This window comes from Loxodonta africana, chromosome 5 (genome assembly GCF_030014295.1).
Source record: "Loxodonta africana isolate mLoxAfr1 chromosome 5, mLoxAfr1.hap2, whole genome shotgun sequence".
Lineage (NCBI taxonomy): Eukaryota > Metazoa > Chordata > Mammalia > Proboscidea > Elephantidae > Loxodonta > Loxodonta africana.
This window is the reverse complement of record NC_087346.1, coordinates 16,104,887-16,126,918: the sequence shown is the minus strand read 5'-3', so window position 1 is coordinate 16,126,918 and position 22,032 is coordinate 16,104,887. Positions and strand designations below refer to the sequence as shown.

The window sequence follows — 22,032 nt, the reverse complement described above, 5'->3', positions numbered from 1 at the left end:
AGGGAGAAGAGTTTAACTCCTTTTAGACTAGTCTTCTGTCCCCTGTTCAATGATTTTTTAGAAGTTGTAACTTAGACTCTTGCCTACTTTAAAAAGCAATCGAGCAAATTTTATTAAACTATTAAACACACTTTAGTTTTCCCTTAAGAAGCCCTAGTAGCCCAATGGTTAAAACACTCAGCTGCTAATCAATAGGTTGGCAGATCGAACCTACTAGCTGCTTTGCAAGAGAAGAAGCCTGGCAATCTGTCCCCTAAAGGTTACTACAGCCCGGAAGCTCCATGGAGCGGTTCTGCCGTGTCCTGTGGGGTTGCTGTGAGTCGGAATCACCTCAGCAGCACACGACAGCAGCAGTTTGCCCTTTATTTAAATTTAACCCTTATAACTATTGCATGCTGTTTACCAAATAGTAATTTCAAAAACCTCAAATACTGTAGAGAAATTTGGAGAATACCAATTCAGATAAATTTTCTCTTTATGTTGCATCGAGCTTACCAAGGAAGAGAATGGTGGACAAAAATCCATTATTCAGCCAAATCTCAATCTCGACACAAATACAAGTATTTTCCATTACGAATGACTTTGTTAACCAGATTTCTTTCAATATATAACAGTGTATTATCTATTGTTATATAACAGATTAACCCAGAATTTAGGGACTTAAAACAGTAAACATTTATTATATCATAGATATTTTTGTGGGTCAGGAATTAAGGAGCAACTTAGCTGGATGGTTCTGGCTCAGGGTCTCTCTTGAGGCTGTAGTCAAAATGTTGACCAGGAATAGTCATTTGAAAGCTTGACTGGAGCTGGAGGACCTGCCTACAAGGTGAGTCAGCACACCCCTGTTGTCAGGAGGCCTCAGTTCCTTGTTATGTGGACCTTTCCATAGAGCTCCCCAAGTGTCCCAGCAACCTGTCGCTGGCTTCTTGTGAGCAAGTGATCCAAAAGAGAGGAGGAGGAGGTGACTTTAACACCATTTATACCCTAGTTTTAGAAATGGCCCAGTCATTTCCACCATATACTATTCATTTGAAGCAAGTTATTAAGCCTCACCCATACTCTAAAAACACCAAACCAAACCCATTTCCATAAAGTCGATTCTGACTCATAGTGGTCCTATAGGACAGAGTAGAACTGCCCCATAGGGTTTCCAAGGAGTGACTGGTAGATCTGAACTGCCGACGTTTTCGTTAGCAGCCAAGCTCATAACCACTGTGCCACCAGGACTCCCACACTCTAGGGAAGTGGAATTAAGCTCCACCTTTGAAGTGAGGAGTATCAAAGAATTTGTGGACACGTTTTGATACTACAAACAGGAACTCCAAAGGTGGCTGTAGTGAAAAATTATCAAAATGATTATGTTTTGAGGGTGATTTTAATTTTACACGGAAGGAGATATATCATGCAAGTATGGTTCAAAATTTTTAACATAAGGAGATAATGTTGTTGTGACATGTACTAGATGGTGACTGTCTTTAACCAACAAATATGTGCTTTTCTGTCTAAAAAACGACTCCTGTTAGGAGACTGCCTTGTGTCAGTGGGTAGAACTATGAACAACTAAGGTATTTTTTGAAAGTAGGGGTTTACAAGAATTGGAGGACATCTAGAATAAGGTACTTGAAGATGTAGAGGCAAGGTAAAACATCTGTCTTTAAACCTTTGTGGTAGCTCAAAAGGCAAAAGAGAAGAAACAGAAAGTAAAATGGTAAGAAAAAGGCAGCGTAGGCAATTAGAGACGGGAGAGGAAGCCCTGCTAAGGAACTGAGCAGAGGCAGCCCAGACATACTCTGACACCACCAGCCGAGTTAGTTAGGCAGACAGATACAGTTTTCAGGAGAGGCTTTATCCTGAGGCCAGAAAAGGATAAACTGTCAGTGCTGAGCTTCAGACTAAGGTTGTGCTGCATAGGGGATCCTGTAGCCAGTTTCTCAATCTTTAATACTTGATGGGGGAGGGGGAAATTCCCTAAGTATTTATATCATTCCTCTCTTAGAGAGCTTGGCTCAATAAACCAGGATGAATTTGACGATCCTCTTTATTCTTTATCCTGAGCTTCAAATCAAAAATAAACCCTAGGCACCTCTTTACCCTTCCTCTCTTAATGCTTAAACCCAGAGCCGAATTACGGCCTCTGAGGCCCTTGAGCACTGATCACCTGTGGTCCCCCCTCCTCTGCTTACTCATCCATTCAGATGGGATATGTGAGTTATATATATGTATACATATGTGTGTGTGTGTCTTAGCTATCCATGATGTAACTTATTTTTAAATTATGTACAAGGGGACCATAGGAGACAAATGTCAATGAAGGTGTTGAAGTGGTAGGAGCCTCAAAGCTTAAACAACCTTGCACGTGGGCACTGTCAAGACCCTGCATGAACTTTAACTCCAGCCAGCACATTCTCACGAGTTGGAGTTGGTATTTTCATTTAGTGCCTTGCCAGTTGCCTTCCATTGCGGCACTCACTTTCCTTTGTGCCCTGTCTGCTTGGCATCTATGGGTCTTTACTTTGGACAGCTGGTGCCCCTGTTTTATTGATGCCCTAAGCATGTTACCTTGCTTATTGAGTAATCCATCCCTGGTCAAACCAACCGTCTGTACCAGCTTATTTTCTTTATACCATCTTGTTTCCCATAACCATGACAGGTAGGTATTATTATTCCCATTTACTCAGAATGGGAAATGGAGTATTGAGAAGTCATGTACAAGCACCTCCTCAGTGTCAAGTTATATGTCTTTGTGTCTGCAGCATTGTGTGCATGGTTTGTAATTGAACTGGCCTCCCTGGGATTCTTCCCTTGTCAGCCAGTATGTTTCCCTCTGCCTTTTACAGGCTAGGTGAAAAAAGTGCTGCCCCAGAGAGGATTGGAGGGGGATTCATCATGGTCCGGGAACATGTGTTTTCACAGGGAAGATCATTCTTTTGATCACAAAGATCACGTTGAATAATGGGAACTTAACTAGGAAGGAAGTGTGGGGTAGTGGAGAGAATTAACTTTGTAACGAAGAAGATGTATGCTCGCTGAAAGAGTCTCCTCCCTTTATGACCTGGCACTAGTTACTTCACTTCTTGGACCTCAGTTTATCCATTGGTATAATGGGGTTGTGGATTGAATTGTATCCTCCAAAAATGTGTGTCAGCTTGGCTAGGCCATGATTCTCAGTATGGTGTGGTTGTCCTCCATTTTGTGACCTGATGTAATTATCCTATGTGTTGTAAGTCCTAACCTCTATGATGTTAATGAGGCAGAACACAATCTACAGGACTAGGTTGTATGTTAAGTCAATCTCTTTTGAGATAGAAAAGAGAGAAGCGAGCAGAGAGGAAATGGACCTCATTACCACCAAGCAAGAGGAGCCAAGAGCGAAGTGCTTCGCTGCGTTGAAAAGCTCCTAGATCATGGGAAGATTGATGATAAGGACCTTCCCCCTGACCCAACAGAGAGAGAAAGCCTTCCACTGGAACTAGCACCATGAGTTCAGACTTCTAGCCTCTTAAACTGTGAGAGAATAAATTTCTGTTTGATAAAGCCATCCACTTGTGGTATTTCTGTTATAGCAGCACTACATAACTAAAACAAATGGGGTGTGCAGTAATGAATGACCTTAACCAAAAAAAAAAAGGAAGAAGAAGAAGAACAAAGTTTGGCCCTTGTTCTTAGTTCCTGAGAGATAAGCCTTGGAATTTCCTGAGTTGCTGAGGTGGCTTTATTATCTAAAACGTCCAGATCACACCTGAGGATTCGTACTCAGAGTAATGAGTGGGGGCTAGCCAGACCAGAAAGATGTTAGCTAACCTCAGGAGACATGATTTAACCTATCATGCATATGCAAAGAGGCCTCAATCATGACTACATAATGATTGTGACCAGTAAAAGCTCTGAATACGGCAGCTCTGAGAGCTTCCTATTTTGTGAAGGGAGGTTGACATGCCCTCTTTGGGATATGGAAGCTCCACATTTGGAACCCTCCCAGGGCTCGCCCATGCATCTCTTCTTTATGATGATCCTGATTCGTATCCTTTTACTATAATAAACCTATAATCGTGGGTATAGTACTTTCTGTGACTTCTGCAAATCATTCCAGTGAATTATCAAACCCGAAGCCAGCAGGCGAAGGTGAGGGAGCCCAGGGGAGGCCCCTAAGCTTGTGGCTGGCATCCTGAAGGGCTAGTGGGAAAACCCAGCAAGTCAAAAGTAAGGGTGTCGTGCAGACTGCTGAGTTTGCAGCCTAGTAGACGGTCTGAAGGACAGTGTCCTTTTAACTTATGAGGTCTGCCGTAACTCCAGGTGGCTAGGGCAGAGAGAGCGAGTGCTGTGCAGAGGACTGGTGTTAGAGATGATTGAGAAGCGGGAAAGTGGGGATTTGATTAATCCTCACATTTTGGGGATTGGATTTATGTTGATTCTTATCCACGAACAGAGATAATAAGACCTATCTTGCAGAATTCTAAGGCTTTAATGAGAAAATGTAATTCCATGGCCTGCTTTCTTTCCTTTCTCCATTTCATTTCTGTGACAAAGAGAAATGTAGTTGGAGGTTCATTTGAGATCTGCACGATACTGGAAAGTATAAAGAATTTATCATTTCTTTCTGTGGGCCCAGGTACTGCACTAAGTATTTTATATGCATTAATTTCATTTAATCCTCAGAATCAACCTGAGAAGTACTTAGTGACTTTTGGCCCCATTTTACAGATGAGGAAACTGAGCCCTAAGGAAAGTTAAATAACTTGCCTATTTGTGATCTTATAAAAAGTCCCTATATGACTCATGCTAAAACCCCAAATGTAGACCTCAAGGTGATAAATTGCTGATGCAGTAAACAGCCATTTTTACGCAGCTACAAAGCTGACAGACACACTTTTCACCTCCTTTATATATAAAATGTAAAAATGTTCTGCTGCTTTTAGATATAGATCATTTGATTTTGCTATAAAATAAATAGCTGTGTTTTTGCATTTTTTAGAGTTCCTCTTCCTCGGCTAAGGAACATGATAGAAGATGCTGCCCACACTTTAAAATTTATGTATGGTTCTTTAGATAGGTAAGTTGAATCACAAGTTTTAAGTGTATGATTCTAAACCAGTTTTTCCGCTTCATCTTGCTCCTTGCTTGGCAAGACAGTTGTTTCTTTTCTTTTTTCTCATCTGTCATTATTTGCTTTTATTTATTTATTACAACTCTAAGCAATTTTCCACTTAATTCACTGTTCTGGCGGGGGGAGGGTAAGAATCTCATATATTAAGTGAAAGAGTAGTATAACCGCAACTATATTCTGATTTGACCTAATGCTGTAGGACAAATGTGAGAGCATTTCTTCATACAGGTACAGAAAACAGTCAGAAGATTTTAAATGTGTTTTTCTCAGCTTTCATAAAAAATGTATATACTATTATCATAAAAACAATATAGCTAAAAGACATACAGTACAGAAAGGTAATGACTAGCTTTATGTTCATCTTTTATATATTTTCTTTATGAATATATGAATATACATACTTTTTTTTACCAGTAGATATGGTTGCACTGGTAAAAATGGTTATGCATATTATTCTGCTGCCTTCTTTTTAAACTTTACGATATAATGTAATGCGTCTGTTGATTCAAAGGAGAAAATTTGAGGTAAACTGCTCAACATATAAGCAAACAAAATTATGGGTGAAAATAGATTTTTCTCTTAGTGGTATTTTTGTTAAGTCCCACTACATCAAAGCACTAAAATAATACCTTTGCTTTCGAAGTCTTGAGAGTTTGTCAATATAAAAATCCAAAACCAGTTTGTACATTTTTCTGAGCCAGGGTGGTATCAGCTGTCTTTTCAGTAGTGGATTTTGTTGTTGCTGTTCTCAAAGCAGCATGAAGGAATTTTCTGTGACTGTGCCACCTGAGAAAACCTCTGGAGGGGCCTGATAGGAGGCACATCCGTCTGAAACAAGGTTAGTTATCAGCACTTGCCAAATGTCTGAGCTACAAAAGACTGGGCATCCATAAACTCTACTTTTACTTTTTATGAAGAAGGAAATTTTTAACCATTAAAGAGTAAGGATTGTGGTTATAAACCACTTCCTTACATTTATACCTGATGTGCAAACCTTGCTACATTTTGCCATACTTAACACTGTTTCCCAAAAACCAGAGCTTGATCAAAGATTAAATTCCTTCAGTGAATTTCATGTATGAAAACAATCAGCTGGAGTTGTTCTGCACATTCCGGTGGGGCATGGAAGGGCTCTTAATTTCTCTGCATTTTATCGTGAAACTTAGCTTCCATGAATCTGGAAGTATCCTCAAGATGGCAGCAAATCAGCTAGTTTCTGCTTGTTCAATGAGAGTTTGAAGGGCAAACTAAGATAATAAATGTGGAGATCCTTTGAGTTGTTAAAACCAAGAATTCGTGTGACTACAATATGTTGTTGATAATCATTTCTCAATAAATTCTTTAATAATAAGATTTTTCTCTGCTTATGAAAGATATCAAAGGCCCATTGTGAAAAAAAAATTAGGAAAAGACCAAAAAGTTCAAAGACTTATTTAGTATATTATTTAATAAATACATTGAAAAATAATCCAGGGATACCCAGCTAAGATCTATATAGTTTTCTTTTTTAAGTTATGAACTGGTTAGTTTTTTGAGCCACAGAAAACGAATTACAGGTAGTCCCCAATTTACGATGTATTTAATTATGACTAACTGCATTTACAACTGTCCTTTTTTTTTTTTGGTACATTTTATCATTAGTAATATGTACTACATTCAGTGTTGCAGTGTGTAATTTGCTGATGTTATCATTCTCAGAGGTAACATTTCCACCCCCCAAAGACTTTAAAGACCAGATTTATAAAACAGACACCGATGATAAAAGGCAATAATAACGAAAACTAAAAAAAAAAAAAAAATGAGATATTCAACTTAGGTCAGAACTGACTTATGTCGGAGTCATTGGAACAGAACCCCATCATAAGTTGGGGACTACCTGTATGTAGTAACACACTTTAGCCCATTCTGTTTTAGACGTGCCACTTGTGTTAGCCCTGCTGTTCTTCCATAGTACCCTCTCCTAAATGCATAGGATAAAAAATATGGGCAGAGTGAATTTCTTAACGATTTCCCTAAGACTGAGCTGTCCAAGCAAAGTTAACTGGGATATTCCTTACTTTCTAGGTGGGTGAGTGAGAAGTAAAGGGTACAGAACAAGGCACAGAAGCCAAAACTCATCATTCTTAATTAGATTTTCCATTTAATCCATTGTTTTTATTTTTTTTCTTTTTTGGCAGGGGAGGGGTCTCATATATTATATCAGTAAAATAGTAATATAACCACTACTATATTCTGATGTGACCAATTTCTTTAGTGGTAAATGTGAGAGAATTTCTTCATAGCAGGTACAGAAAGCAGAAATCCTAATGCCCGGCCTATATCCTTTTCTAAAGACCTGCTTTTTCCAAGGTTTAAATCAGTGTTCACCAGTATTAGCTCAACCTTATAAGTAAATAACCTGGGTACTTGTTAGATATGCAGATAATTGGTTCCTATCACAGACCTCTTAAGACGAATCTCTGGGAGTGGCACCTGAATCTGCATGTGTAACAAACGACCCAAGTGATTATACGCAGTCACACCTTCATTTGGACAACTGTAGCACAGACTGGAACTGCTCTGCTGAGATCTGGCCCGTTCTCCCAAAATGCCAAGAAGAAGTATAGGGTATTTATTCTATAAATACGTGGTAGGTCTTCTCTCTTCTCTCAGATTCCCCAGGGGGTACACTCCTAAAAGAAACAGAAATAAATAAGGAGAAAAACACTAAGCAAAGAGAAAGAAGTTTTTTTGTCTTTGTCCACCTCCAGCCATGATGGGCACGTTCTGCATACTAGAGCAGTTTGTCTTCTAGGCCTCCCTACTTTTCAGGTTTATCTTCTTTCCTAAGATCTTGCTTCCCACCTTTAGCTTTGCAGTGGGGATCTGCTCAGTGCCTTAATAGTACTGAAATGGTACAGTCAGTTCCCATTATTTGCAGTAGTTGGAGTCTATAAAGTTGCCACAAACACAGAATGAATAGATACTGAACCATTGCTCCTAGAGAAAATACGGGGGTAGGTTCCTGCGAGCCATTGGTCATGTTTTCATCAGCTGATCAGTGCACAACCTTGTTTTACATGTATTTCTGTTTAAATGTACCTTACTCAATGTGTATTGTTGATTAATATTAAACTAATAGCCAAAGGACTGTAACTTATGGCTGACTGTGGCTTACCTAACCTTCTTATTTTCTCTGTAAAGCATATCACAGCCTTCTTGCACTTAGGACCACTAGACAGCACTTCAACACTATACTTGGGGGCCGTTTTTAATAGTGTGATTACCAAGAATAAGCACAAAAATGCAAAACAAAAAAAAATGGCATTAGATAGACCACAAAAAATGACATACTTGTTTACAGTATGAGAACTGAAACAAGAAGGCAGAGCATTGCCTTATTCAACCTCAACTAGGAATGCATGCGTCAGGCAACTCAGTTTTTTCACTACTGTGCACATATCCATGGATGACCACAAAAGTGCCACACATATTGATTTTAAGGTTACAAATAAATTTTAACAAGCAGGCAAGTTCTGAAATACGGACTCGAGTAATGAGGATCACCTATGACTCTTTTTCTACTTCTAGTGAGGAGGTAACTTCATTAAGATTAAATGGCATAAAATAAGGACTAGAGTTCTGGGTAACCAAAGTCAGATTTTCTCCACTTCAAAATTTTGCCTGCCCAAGTGCTAGCATGGGTTCACCTAAGACAAGTCCTTCAAAATTAGCCTCATTTGCTCTTTTAATAGGGTTACTAGCTGGGTTAAGCTATAGACGTGGTATAGTTTGATTTTAGCAAAGCTTCTCTCAATATTCTAGTTAAGATTGAGAAATGTGGTTAGACCCGGGTTCAAATCCAGCTGCATTATTTACTAGCTGTATAATTTTGGACAAGTTGTTTACTAGTCTGAGCTGCAATTTCTTTGCTGTGTAAAATGGAAAGGCTAAAAGTGTCTACCTGGTGAAATTAGGAGGATTAGAGAAGTTAATACACGTAAAGCGTTAGCGCAGCGCGTGTCATATAGTGCACATGCAATAAGTATTTGCCATTATGATGATGATGATGATAATGGTGATGATCAAGACACACTCCATCAGTAAAATCAGAGCAGTGATTCTTAATAAGGGAGGAAGTTGAGGAGGAGAGCCTGTGTAGATGGAAGAGATTCAGTCCCCTTAGGAGCATACAGAAACGACCACTGGTTCCATAGGTTGTTCCGACTTACACATTTCTTGTTTCTTCAGTGCATTCTGCCAGGTTGAGAATGTTCCTCGTTTGGATCATTTTTTCAACTTGTTCTTTCAAAGAGCACTTCAGCCTACTAAGCTGCATTCAAATGCCAGTCACAGTGCACAACAGTATGATGTTTCCAGTGCAGTGCTTCTAGACAACCTTCCTGGAGTTCGGTGGCTCACACTTCCGTGGGAGATCAAGGTAATCTTAGGTGTTATCAACAAGAATCAGACCAAGTAGCCTTGTAGTCCCTTTGTCTTCTCTTTTTTCCTTAGGCTTTTTGTTATTTTCTGTTTTATGGATAAATATCCATGAGGCAATTGATTGGTGAAGTAGGAATTCCAGTGCAGTGAATTTTGAAAGACAAATTATTCTTTCTAAATAGAAGTTAGCTCTTGCATCTTAAATTTCAACATGTAAACTTTGTATAAACTTAGAATACTTTTCAGAAATCGTGAATACATGGCATGTCTTACTTTTAAATTTTGTGACTTTGATTTTATAATGCAAGGTTACCAAGTTAGGATTATGTTTATACACAGATAAAATTGGACAAAATGATGGACTAACAAGCAATATCCTTATTTAAAAGACCAAACCCACTGCTGTCGAGTCGATTCCGACTCATACCAGATGCCACTGATAATAGTAAAATCTTTCTGTCTGTGAACATATGTGAATAGCTATTGGATTATTCCATAGACAGCTTAACTTCCCAAAGTGAAGAACTTGGTGATGGTTAAGTATTACCAGTTTGATCTTAGTCATATCTTTGTACCCAGAATAACTCTGCTGTGGAATGATGGAGATCACTTCAGAAATTTTTGTCAGTGTAGATCATGGTATAATCAATCTATGTAGCCACAGCACTTGTATTAGTATTAAATGAGGCACTGTGCCATAGCTAGCTCCTATGATGAAACTCAGGTTACACTGTAGTAAAAACCCACATCAAGATTCTCTTCTCCTGTTTATGAAATTCTGCAATGTATTATCAAATAAATGCCTTTTTGACAATTTGATAAATTAAGTTATCTCAGTCTCTTTGCTCAGTTTCCTCATCTGTAAGATGGGGACATTTTTTTTTTTTAGTTCACAGAGTTGTGAGTTATTACATGTAAAGTTCTTAGAACTGTGCCTGGCAAATCGTACTTGTAGTTCTTAGGGGTATTCTAATCATTACTTGAAAGGCAACTTTGCCTTCTGCTGTTTGTATTTTTCCTTACCTCTGTCAACTGCCTGTTAATGCATCTTTTGATGTCACAGGCCACTGGTTACCATTTTCATAAATCATGTAAAAACCAAAAAGTATAGTGATAGTCTAATTCAACCCTCACCAGTATTGTCATAGGAACTTTAAATTAGAAAGACACCTAGGTGTGTATCCTGTCTCATGTCCAGCCTGGGACAGTTTTCCTCTGAAAGGCACTAGGCCTGCATCATGAAGCCCTCCATTCTGGTCTTGCAGTTACCCAGGTTCTTTCCCCTGTCTCAGAATCTCCTCAGTGGGGAAAGCTCTTGCCTCAAAATGTGTAGTCTTCTCTTTCTGCTGTAACAGAATACTTAATGTTTTTAGATGTAATGCCTTTAGACTTTGGTTACCCTGGGATTAAATACTGTCTTCCCTTTAAGAAGTTTAAGACATTTTAAAATACAGCCTGTTTTGGTCTTATAGATCCCATGGTAAAAGCCACCTCTTATATTCAGATTTCTTTTTTATATGAATTTTTTTCCCTTAAATTTAGTATACCTTTGATTGAAAAGGTTTTTTATCCTTGTTAAGTCTAACCACTACTGTGTGGAGGTCAGTCTCCATTTGTGCCAGATGCTCAGAATTGTGCTATGCTTTGGGGACTCTAAAAAAATCCTCTGGGTATCCTTTGGGTACCAGTTGACCTGTTGCCATCGAGTGAAGTCTGATTCATGGTGACCCCATGTGTTTCAGAGTAGAACTGTGCCCCCTAGGGTTTTCAAGGAATGATTATTGGGAATAGATTGCCAGGCCTTTCTTCCAAGTGCCTTTTGGTAAACTCAAACCTTCAACCTTTCACTTAGCAGTCAAATGTTAACCATTTGCACAACTCAAGGACTCCTATCCTTTAGGTATACAAGATTAATACATGTTTTTGGTGTTAGTTGCCATTAAGTCAGTTCCAACCCATGGCGACTCCATGTGTGCAGAGGAGAACTGCTCCATAGGGTTTTCAAGGTTGTGTGTGACCTTTTGGAAGCAGATCACCAGGCCTGTATTTTGAGGCACCAGCTTTTCAGCTAATAATTGAGTGCCTACACGTTTGCACCGTGCAGGGACTCATGATTAATACGTATGAAATAAGATATAGCTAGACATTTTCTGCATTTTGTAATTTGATCAGAAGCATTAATGATATTTTTGGAAAGTGTAGATACCGTCCGTCAGATAAAGTGGCTGAAGGTCTCTTTGATGAATGTAAAATTTGAATAACATAATAACCCTCGAAGTTTTTGTTTCATTTTTACCAGCAAACTCAAAGAACTTATATACTTTCTTTATCTCTTTTGGGATTTCTTATTTAAATAGTAGGTCTTATTGACTATATATCCTGTAATGGAAAATATTAAGGAATTTTATGGCTTAAGAACTCAAAGAAGTATGTGATATAACTTCTGCCTGGTTAATTTTAGGTGGAAATGTTTTGGTTTTTTTAACTTGAAAAAAAATTTTGCTCTGCATTTAGTACATGATGAAGTCTCACTTCATTTTCCTTTCTCAGGTATTTGAGAATTTCTTTTTCTATTTGTCAGATTTCTCCCTCCCTTCCTCCTCTCTTTTTACTGTTTTCCTACAGTATACTAGAAAAATTAAAAGAAAATATACTTAACCATTTCTTTTCAGGACTGTGAAGGGATAGTTGCAGTAACCTTGTGCGTTAGCCTATAGACTTCAGTAGCAGGAATAGCAACTCATTAAACAGTTTCTGAGATGAAAAATCACAAGTCAGTAATTTTCTTTTTGCCCTGTAATTTCTCACAAGAAGCTGTAGCCAAAGAGAACGTGAGGTATTTGCTAAAAAAAAAAAAAAAGATGGTAGTAAATGTAGATCACAAATGAGTAATAAGTCATACTGTGTAAAAAGCACTGAAAGGCATGACTAATGTTACAAAAGCTTTTGTCATCTCGGTGAGGCACTGTTTGTGAAGCATAGTCCTGCAGAGAACGTCTTGGCCTTAAGAAAAAAATTATTTTTCACAAGTAGCATGTATGCTATCAGCTTCAATTGCTAAAAGTTTTAAATTTATGTGTGTGTGTGTGTGTATGTTACAGATTAAACTGCCGGTTTCATTTTAATTCTGTTTTTAAATTGTGAATGCTTTAAGGAAGAACAAAGGTAACACATGAAAGGATTTCGGAAGTTTCCATAGAAACAAAAGCCAGAGTCTAAGAGATTTTTTTTAATAACCTCTGTAGGGTAGTTAAACTGTGCCAGGTTCCAGGGGAACACTTGCCATCATGTTTTAATCCATGAATAAAGATCGAAAGCCCTTTTATACAAAATATTGTGTCTAGGAGAGATATAGGGAAGAATGTTGATATTTTCCAAGAATACAACTGTAAAGAACTATACAAGAAGGGGAAAAAAAAAAGCAACTGAAAATATGTTAGCTACATTAAGATTGATTTTCATCTTCCTCTAAGAAGTCAAATGGGTTAATTTCTTTTCTTTCTTTTTTTTTTTTAACCTTAAAACTGCAACAGCAATTCTTGAACCTCATAAATTGTTTTACACTGAATATAGGGAAACCCTATTGACAGTATTTGAGATTTAATTAAAAAAGGATATATGTTAAGTATTTCTTTTTTGGTGATTACCAAGCTTAAAAACAAGATGTTTCATTTCAGGACATTTCTTAAGTAACACAAAGGAGCAAGATACTAATTCAGTTCTTCAAATAGTTATTGAGCACTTTTTATATGACTGTTACTGAAAAATAATATGAGGCAAATGTTCGTGTTACTTTTTTTTTTTTTTTCCGCATAGGTGGAATTAGACACAGCATTGAGTAACTTGGAAGCTGCAGATTTTGGAGAACTGGTAAGAGAAGGAGTGGATTTTAGGAACATCTCAATGTTGATTTCTTATTTTGTCAATCAGTCCTTATTCTAAATATTTACCAAGTATCATATGGACGTGTAATAATCTTGAGATGCACATTAGGTCTCTGTTTTGTTTAATACTACATAAGACAAAATCTGTTTCGCTTACCTTAAGATTTTCTACTCAGTTGCGAATATTTGTTCCACAGTGTATTAAAAAAAAAAACCCGTTGCCATCAAGTTGATTCCAACTCATAGCGACCCTATAGGACAGAGTAGATCTGCCCGTATGATTTCCAAGGAGTGCCTGGTAGATTTGAACTGCAGACCTTTTGGTTAGCAGCCATAGCTCTTAACCACTACACCACCAGGGTTTCCTCCACAATGTCTATTATGGGATAAAAAAATGATTAATTACATTGGTGTTATTAAGAACCGAAAGGAGATACAGATGTAAGATTAAGTAAAAACCCTGAAGATTTAAATTTAAATTGGAAGTATAAATATGTTTCTTATCTTTTAAAAATATTTCCTAGCTCCGTCCACTGAAATGGTCTTGAAATAATGACCATCCTGGTAGCTATGAGCACTGCTTATACCAAGGCCATTGTCTCCAAATAACTTACGCACTAAGGGGAACTAGGACTCCTCAGAGAACTGTACAAAATAAGCCTGGGAATATCTTGTCAAGTCAGAAATCCGGGAAGCTTTAAAAAAAATTACTAGGGTTATAGTAGGCTTCAAGTTGTCTCACAATTTGAATCAGCTCCCACTTGAGCATCTAAATATGGATAGTAACTGCAATGGATTAAAACATATCACATGTATTTAAGTCCATGAATTCATAAGGATACTTAAAAAAATATTGGCCAGTCTCAGAAGATGCAGGGGAACCAACTTGTTATTGTGAAAACAGGTAAATAAAGGAAAATAATCAAACATTTATCCTGTTTTTCCTATCTGAACCATACCTCTAGGTTAAGCCCATTGCCATTGAGTCAATTCCAACTCATAGCGACCCTACAGGACAGAGTAGAACTGCCCCATAGAGTTTCCAAGGAGCAGCTCGTAGATGTGAATTGCTAACCTTCTGGTTAGCAGCCAAATGCTTAACCACTGAATCACGAGTGCCCCCAAATAGAGATGGAGAGGAGTTTTCTTTATAGAAATATTCTACCTAACACATGAAGAAAGAATGACAGAATTGAAATATCACCGATTTGCAGTTCCCCAATGAATTAATGGATCTAGGGAATGATAATCAGTAGTGGTTAACATCACAACTAGAGACAATCAGGTAGTGTGTCCCTACTGGTGGAAGTACACAAAGCATCTATGAGATATACCTGGTCAGGCCTCAAGATCTAACTACTAAACTGTGGGAAATACAGCAAAGAAGGGACATGTTAAATGACCTCAGAGGGGAGTGAGTGTACAGTCATTAAATCCTGACTGGGAAACGGCACAGGACAATGCTGCAGTTTGTTCACCAAATAAATTGGGGGTGGTGGGGAGAGGAAGTATAGAGAGAACCTATAGGTTTCAAGAAACTTAGGAAACATATTTAATCACTTGTAACGTGTGGCACTTATTTGGTCTTGATTCAAACAAATTTTTTAAAAACATGAGACAGTCAAAAGGAATATAAACACTAATGACTGGACTTTAGATGAGAATAATTCTTTAGATGTGATAATGGTATTACAGTTATATGTTTTTAAGAGTTTCTATTTTAGCGGAGTGGGGATGGAGGTGAGGAGAGAGGAATGTAGCTGAAACAAGCTGAGCATGCACTGGTAATAGTTGGTGGGTAACGATGCCTACCTGCTGTTGTTCTCAGGTGCCATCGAGTCAACTTTCAACTGATGCTGACCCCACGTGACAGAGTAGAACTGCCCCCACAGGATTTCCTAGGCTATAATCTTTACAGGAGCAGATCATCAGGTCTTTTTCCCAAAGAGCCACTTGGTGGTTCGTACCGCCAACCTTTCGGTTAGTGGGCAAGCACTTAACCATTGCACCACTAAGGCTCCTTGATGAATACGTAAGGGCTGATTATACTATTGTATTTTTAAATATGTTTAAAATTTGAGTAATAAAAGTTCTTGTTATTCACACAATGGAATACTACACATTGGTAAAGAACACTGATGAATCTGTGAAACATTTCATAACATGGAGGAATCTGGAAGGCATTATGCTGAGTGAAATTAGTCACTTGCAAAAGGACAAATATTGTATAAGACCTCTATTATAAGAACTCAAGAAATAGTTTAAACAGGGAAGAAAATGTTCTTTGATGGTTACGAGAGAGGGGAGGGAGGAAGGGTGGGAGAGGGGTACTCACTAATTAGATAGTAGATAAGAACTGCTTTAGGTGACGGGAAAGACAACACACAATACAGGTGAGGTCAGCACAACTGGACTAAACCGAAAGCAGTTTCCAGAATAAAATGAATGCTTCGAAGGCCAGCGTAGCAGGGGCGGGGGTTTGGGGACCCTGGTTTCAGGGGATGTCTAAGTCAATTGGCATAATAAAATCTATTAAGAAAACATTCTGCATCCCACCTTGGAGGGAGGTGTCTGGGGTCTTAAACACTAGCAAGTGGCCATCTAAGATGCATCAATTGGTCTCAACCCACCTGGATCAAAGGAGAATGAAGAACACCAAAGACACAAGGTAATTACGAGCCCAAGAGTCAGAAAGGGCCACATGAACCAGAGACTACATCATCCTGAGACCAGAAGAGCTAGATGGTGCCCAGCTACAACTGATGACTGCCCTGACAGGGAACACAACGGAGAACCCCTGAGGGAGCAGAAGAGCGGTGGGATGCAGACCCCAAATTTTTTGTAAAAATACCAGACTTAATGGTCTGAGACTAGAAGGACCCCAGTGATCATGGCCCCCAGACCTCCTGTTGGCCCAGGACAGGAACCATTCCCAAAGCCAACTCTTCAGACGGGGATTGGACTGGATAATGGGTTGGAGAGAGTTGCTGGCGAGGAGTGAGCTTCTTGGATCAGGTAGACACTTGAGACTATGTTGGCATCTCCTGCCTGGAGGGGAGATGAGAGGGTAGAGAGGGTTAGAAGCTGGCGAAATGGATACGAAAAGAGAGAGTGGAGGGAGGGAGCGGGCTGTCTCATTAAGGGGAGAGCAACTGGGAGTATGTAGCAAGGTGTATATAAGCTTCTGTGTGAGAGACTGACTTGGTTTGTAAACTTTCACTTAAAGCACAATAAAAAATTTTTTAAAAGGTCTTGTAAGAAGTGAATGGGAAATAAGGAAGTAGAAGCAGTGAGGGTGGATCATTCTAAGTAAGTTGATGGTGAAAGTGGGGAAGGGATGTTAGCATGAACAGGGAGCGGAGTCTTAACTGAGATCTTGAATCAATAGATACTTTGTAAGAGTAACAGAAACTTAAGCATGCTGAATTTTTCATAGGTCATATTTTTTTCACTAATGGAAAATATTTAGATACTAATTATTATCATCATTTGTCTATCAGTTTGTCATACCATAGTGCTTGCATTGCTGTGATGCTGGAAGCTATACCACCAGTATTTCAGATATCAGCAAGGTCACTGTGATCATTAAAGTTGTGTGTCAGCTTGGCTGGGCCATGATTCTCATCAGTTTGTTAGTTATGATGTAGTTTGGCAATCATATGATGATGTAATTACTTCCATGATAAGATCTAATACCATGTGATCACCTACATAATGGGATCTGCTGTGAGTAACCCATCAGTCAAAAGGGAGTTTCCTTGGGTATGTGACCTGCATCCAATATAGGCAGACTTTCTGGCAAGGCTCGGGGCTTTAGCTCGCTCTGGATCCTGCAGCTGGCCCCTGTAGCTGGCTCCTGTTCATCTGACTTCTGGTTCTTGGGACTTGAGCTAGCAGCTTACCTCCTGTCATACCTCCCGATCTTGGGATTTGTCAGCCTGTGAGCCAGAGGCCTGCTATTTGACCTTCTGATCTTGGATTTGCCAGCACCTGTGGATACGTGAGTCAGGAGAAGCCTCCAGCCTGACCCACGAACTTGGGACTTTCCCACCTGTACAACCACGTGAGCCATATCCTTTATATAAATCTCTCTCTATAGATATTTATACACTGCATTGGTTTTGTCTCTCTAGAGAACCCAGCCTATTTGGTACCGGGAATGGGGTACTGGTCTAACAGATATCTAAGATGTGGAAGTGGTTTTGAAACTGAATGGGTAGAGGCTGGAAGAGTTTCAAAGTGCCTAATAGTAAAAGCCTAGATTGCCTTGAAGAGACTGTTGAGGGAATTTTGGACATCGAAGACAACTCTGGTGAGGGCTCAGGAGGAAGTGAGGAGAGCTGTAGCACTAGAGACAGTGCAGACGGTGAGAAGCAGCAACAAAACCAGGAGACTGGCATGAGATGGTGTGGGAGCCAACTCACAGAAGCAAGAGAGCTCAATGCCTTCCTGCCGAGGTTTACTGGTAGAGTAGGGTACCTCCAGACACTTATCAGTAAAGCTAAAGAGCTTTGAAACACCTGCTCAAGCAGGGTAGATGCCAGGCCAGCTCAAGTGGCCCGAGGGGCCAAGGGACTGATAGACCAAAGAACAGGAAGCAGAAGCTGACGAGACAAGGAGCACAGGAAGCAGAGCTGCCTTAGTCTCAAAGGATATAAAAGAGAGGATCGAGCTGGGGGGTGGGGGTGGAGAGAGACTTCCTACCACTAAGAATGAAGAACCAGATGGGGAGTGCATCCTTTGGACCCAGGGTCCCTGCACTGAGAAGCTCCTAGACCAGGGGAAGATTGATGACAAGGACCTTCCCGCAGACCCAACAGAGAGAGAAAGCCTTTCCCCTGGAGCTGGCATCCTGAATTTGGACTTTAGCCTCCTAGACTGTGAGAAAATATATTTCTATTTGTTAAAGCAATCCACTTGTGGTATTTCTGTTATAGCAGCACTAGATAACAGTCACCCATGATAGACAGGTTTCAGCAGAGCTTCCAGACTAAGACAGGCTGGGAAGAAGGACCTGGCAATACACTTCTGTAAAAGAAACTGGCCAGTGAAAACCTTATGAATAGGAGATCATCGTCTGATATAGTGCTGGAAAATGATCCCCTTAGGTTGAAAGGCACTCAAAATACGATAGGGTCAACAAAAAAGGTGAAGACGCTCAACGAGATTGATTGGCACAGTGGCTGCAACAGTGGGCTCAAACATAGCAACAATTGTGGGAATGGCGCAGGACCGGGCAGTGTTTCATTCTATTGTACATAGGGTCACTATGAGTCAGAACCAACTCTGTGGCATCTAACAACAACAACGGTAATCATTGGATAGATACTGTTTAGTTATCTAGTGCTGCTATAACAGAAATACCACAAGTGGATGACTGTAACAAACATTTTTTTCAGTTTAGGAAGCTAGAAGTCTGAATTCAGGGTGTTGGCTCTCGGGGAAGGCTTTCTCTCTCTGACAGCTCTGGGGGAAGATCCTTGTCTCTTTGGCTTCTGCTTCCTGGTTTCTTGGAGATCTCCATGTGCCCTGGCATCTGTTTTACCCTATCTCTGCTCACTTTTCTCTCCTTTTATTTGTTTTAGGCCAAAAGGTGTGACTTAAGTAAGGCAGTGACTTGAGTAAGGGCATGACTTGAATAAGGCGGTGTAACTCAAGATACATCTCACCCTAATCCCACCTCATAAAGGTTTTGGGATTTACAACACATAAAACGGAGGAGAGTTACATCAGATCATGAAATGAGGGACAATTATACAAAACTGGGAATCATGGCCTAGCCAACACATATTTTTGAGGGACACAATTCAATCCATGACAGATACTAATCAATAGATCAGTTTAGATCTAAAATTAATACTAACACTGATAAAAATAAAAGTGTTTTAGGAACTTATATGCAGTAGATTTAATTTAAAATCTAATTCTAGTCTTGTATAGAACATTCTTTTTTTTAGAACATTCTTTTAATAGGCAGTGAAACTAATAATTTCTATGGTTAGAAAAGATCTATTGGGATTCCTTAGATATGACATCAAAACATGACCCATAAAAGAGAAAAATTGGTAAACTGGGAATGTAAAATGGTACAACCATTTGGAAAACAGTTTGGCAGTTTTTTAAAAAGTTAAATATACACCTACCATATGATTCAGCCATTCTATTCTCTCTTTACCCAAGAGAAATGAAAAAATCCACACAAAGGTCTATACATGAATGTTCATAGTAACTTTATTTTTCATAGCCAAAAACTGGAAACAACCAAATATTCATCAAAATGTGGATAGATAAATTGTATATATGTGCAATGGGATAGTACTCAGCAATGAAAAGAAGTGATCTGTTGATAAACACACAATATGGATGAATCTCAAAATAAAAGCAATCGGTCCAAAAAATAATACATATTGTATGATTCCATTTATGTAAAAGTCTAGAAAATGCAAACTAACCTACAGGGACGGAAAGCTGATCAGTGATTGCTGGAGATGGGGGGAGACTGCATAAGATATGCGAGGAGGAACAGGAGTGAGGGATTACAAAGGGGCATGAGGAAGCATTTCAGCATGTTGGGATATGTCCATTATCTTGATTATGGTGATGGTTTTGCACTTTTACCTCAATGCACCTATTTTTTTTTAAACGGTGAGAATAAAAAAAAAAAAATACACCTAAGGAAATAACACTACATATTTTTTTTACCTATTGTAAGTTGCCATCAAGTTGATTCTGACTCATGGCGACTCCATGTGTGTAGAGTAGATAGAAGTACTCCATAGGGTTTTTAGGCCTGTGACCTTTCGGAAGCAAATCGCCAGCCCTGTCTTTTGAGGCATCTCTGGGTGAGTTCAAATTTTTGGCAAGTAGTTGAGCACTTAACCTTTTGTGTCACCCAGGGACTCCACGTAACTATTAAAATCACTAAAGTGAAAAAAAAAAATTGCCGTTGAGTCCATTCCAACTGCTGGCAACCCCATCTGTTTCAGAGTAGAACTGTACTCCATAGGGTTTTTCGTGGTTGTGGTCTTTTGGAAGTAAATTGCCAGGACTTTCTTCAGAGGTGCCTCTGGGTAGATTCAGACTGCCAACCTTTCAGCCAGTAGCCAAGCGCTTAAAACCGTTTGCCCCGCCCAGGGACTCCAGATGCTCGTGAGGATGCAGTGCAGCTGGAAGTCTCGTGCACTGCAGGTGGTAATTCATTATAGTACAGCCACCTCGGAAATTGTCTGGTAATTACACCAAAAGGTAACTCTCTTTGCCAAATGACCCGGCAGTCTTACTCTCAGGTATTTACTGAAGTGTAATGGAAATTTAGGATTACACGAAAACCTGCACATGACTTTTTGCTAAATCATCACCAGGAGCCCTGGTGGCACAACGGTTAAGTGCTTAGCTGCTAACTGAAAGGCTGGTGGTTCACACCCACCCAGGGGCTCCACAAGAGAAAGACCCCGCAATCTGCTTCTGTAAGGGTCACAGCTTCCCTATGGGGCAGTTCTACTGTGTCACTTAGGGTGAATATGAGTCAAAAATAACTCGATGGCACCTAACAACAACAAATAATCACCCGAAACTGAAAACAACCTAAATGCCCCATAACTGAGGAATAGATAGATAAACCTTGGTACATCCATATTATGGAACTCTACTTACCAATAAAAAGAATCGAACTACTGATACATGCAAAAACTTGGGTGGATTTTGAATAGTCTGTATCAGTAGTTCAATCCTTTTTATTGCTGAGTAAATAGTATCTCATTGTATGGACGTATAACTCTTTATTCCCCAGTTGAGGGATATTTAGGTTATGTCCAGTTTTTAGTTTTCTTTAGTTTTTTTGTTTTGTTTTAATTTTAAAATTAGTTCCTGCATTTTGGGTGAAAATGCCAAGTGTAGTTACTAAAAGAAAATGTCCTCTCTCTTCATCCTTCATCCCCAGTTCCACCCCCAGCTATAACTGCTGTTTGTCATACATCCTCGCAGACCTTTTTCTATACACATACCTACCCGCACAGAAGCCCACATACTCATATGTATACATATGTGCGTATAGTTTGGGGAGGAATATTTTTACAAAAAATTAGGTATTAAAAATCTAATTCTTGCCTTTTGCATTTTTTGCTGAACAGTATATCCTGAAAACTTTTGTGTCTGTGCATGTAGATCACCCTTATTTTTTTTTAACATTATCATATTCTGTGGTAGGAACATACCTAATTTAACCATTCTCCCATTGTTGACCTTCACATTATCTCCAATTTTTCCATATTACAAATAATGCTACATTAATATTTCATTCAAAAATCTTGATTCTCTTGTTTGAATATTACTATAGATTTCTAGAAGTATACTCACTCAGTGTTATGAATTGTTTCCACGAAAAATATGTGTTGTAAATCCTAATCTCTATGCCTGTGGTTATAATCCCATTTGTTAATGGGTTTTCTTTGTTATGTTAATGAAACAGGATTAGTGTAGGGTGTGTTTTGAGTCATTCTCTTTTGAGACATAAAAGAGATTAAACAAGAAAGGGAGTATGCAGAGATAGGGAAGATAGATGCCAAGCCACATTGAGATCTCCAAGGAACCAGGAAACAAGCTGAAGAGACAAGGACTTTC

At 39.1% G+C, this 22,032-nt stretch overlaps 1 protein-coding gene across 2 annotated transcripts in view; it reads left to right on the top strand.

The window, feature by feature from the left end:
* Positions 1–22,032, top strand: part of INTU (inturned planar cell polarity protein) — an 87,096-nt gene that overhangs the window by 47,653 nt on the left and 17,411 nt on the right. For both annotated transcript variants that reach the window (XR_010322010.1, XM_003410434.4), the window contains exons 7-9: positions 4,976–5,053; positions 9,338–9,527; positions 13,346–13,399. Coding sequence is in view for 1 of the 2 variants with exons in the window: in XM_003410434.4 (XP_003410482.2) it covers positions 4,976–5,053; positions 9,338–9,527; positions 13,346–13,399 (322 nt within the window). In the remaining variant the exon portion in view is untranslated. The remainder of the gene's footprint in view (positions 1–4,975; positions 5,054–9,337; positions 9,528–13,345; positions 13,400–22,032) is intronic.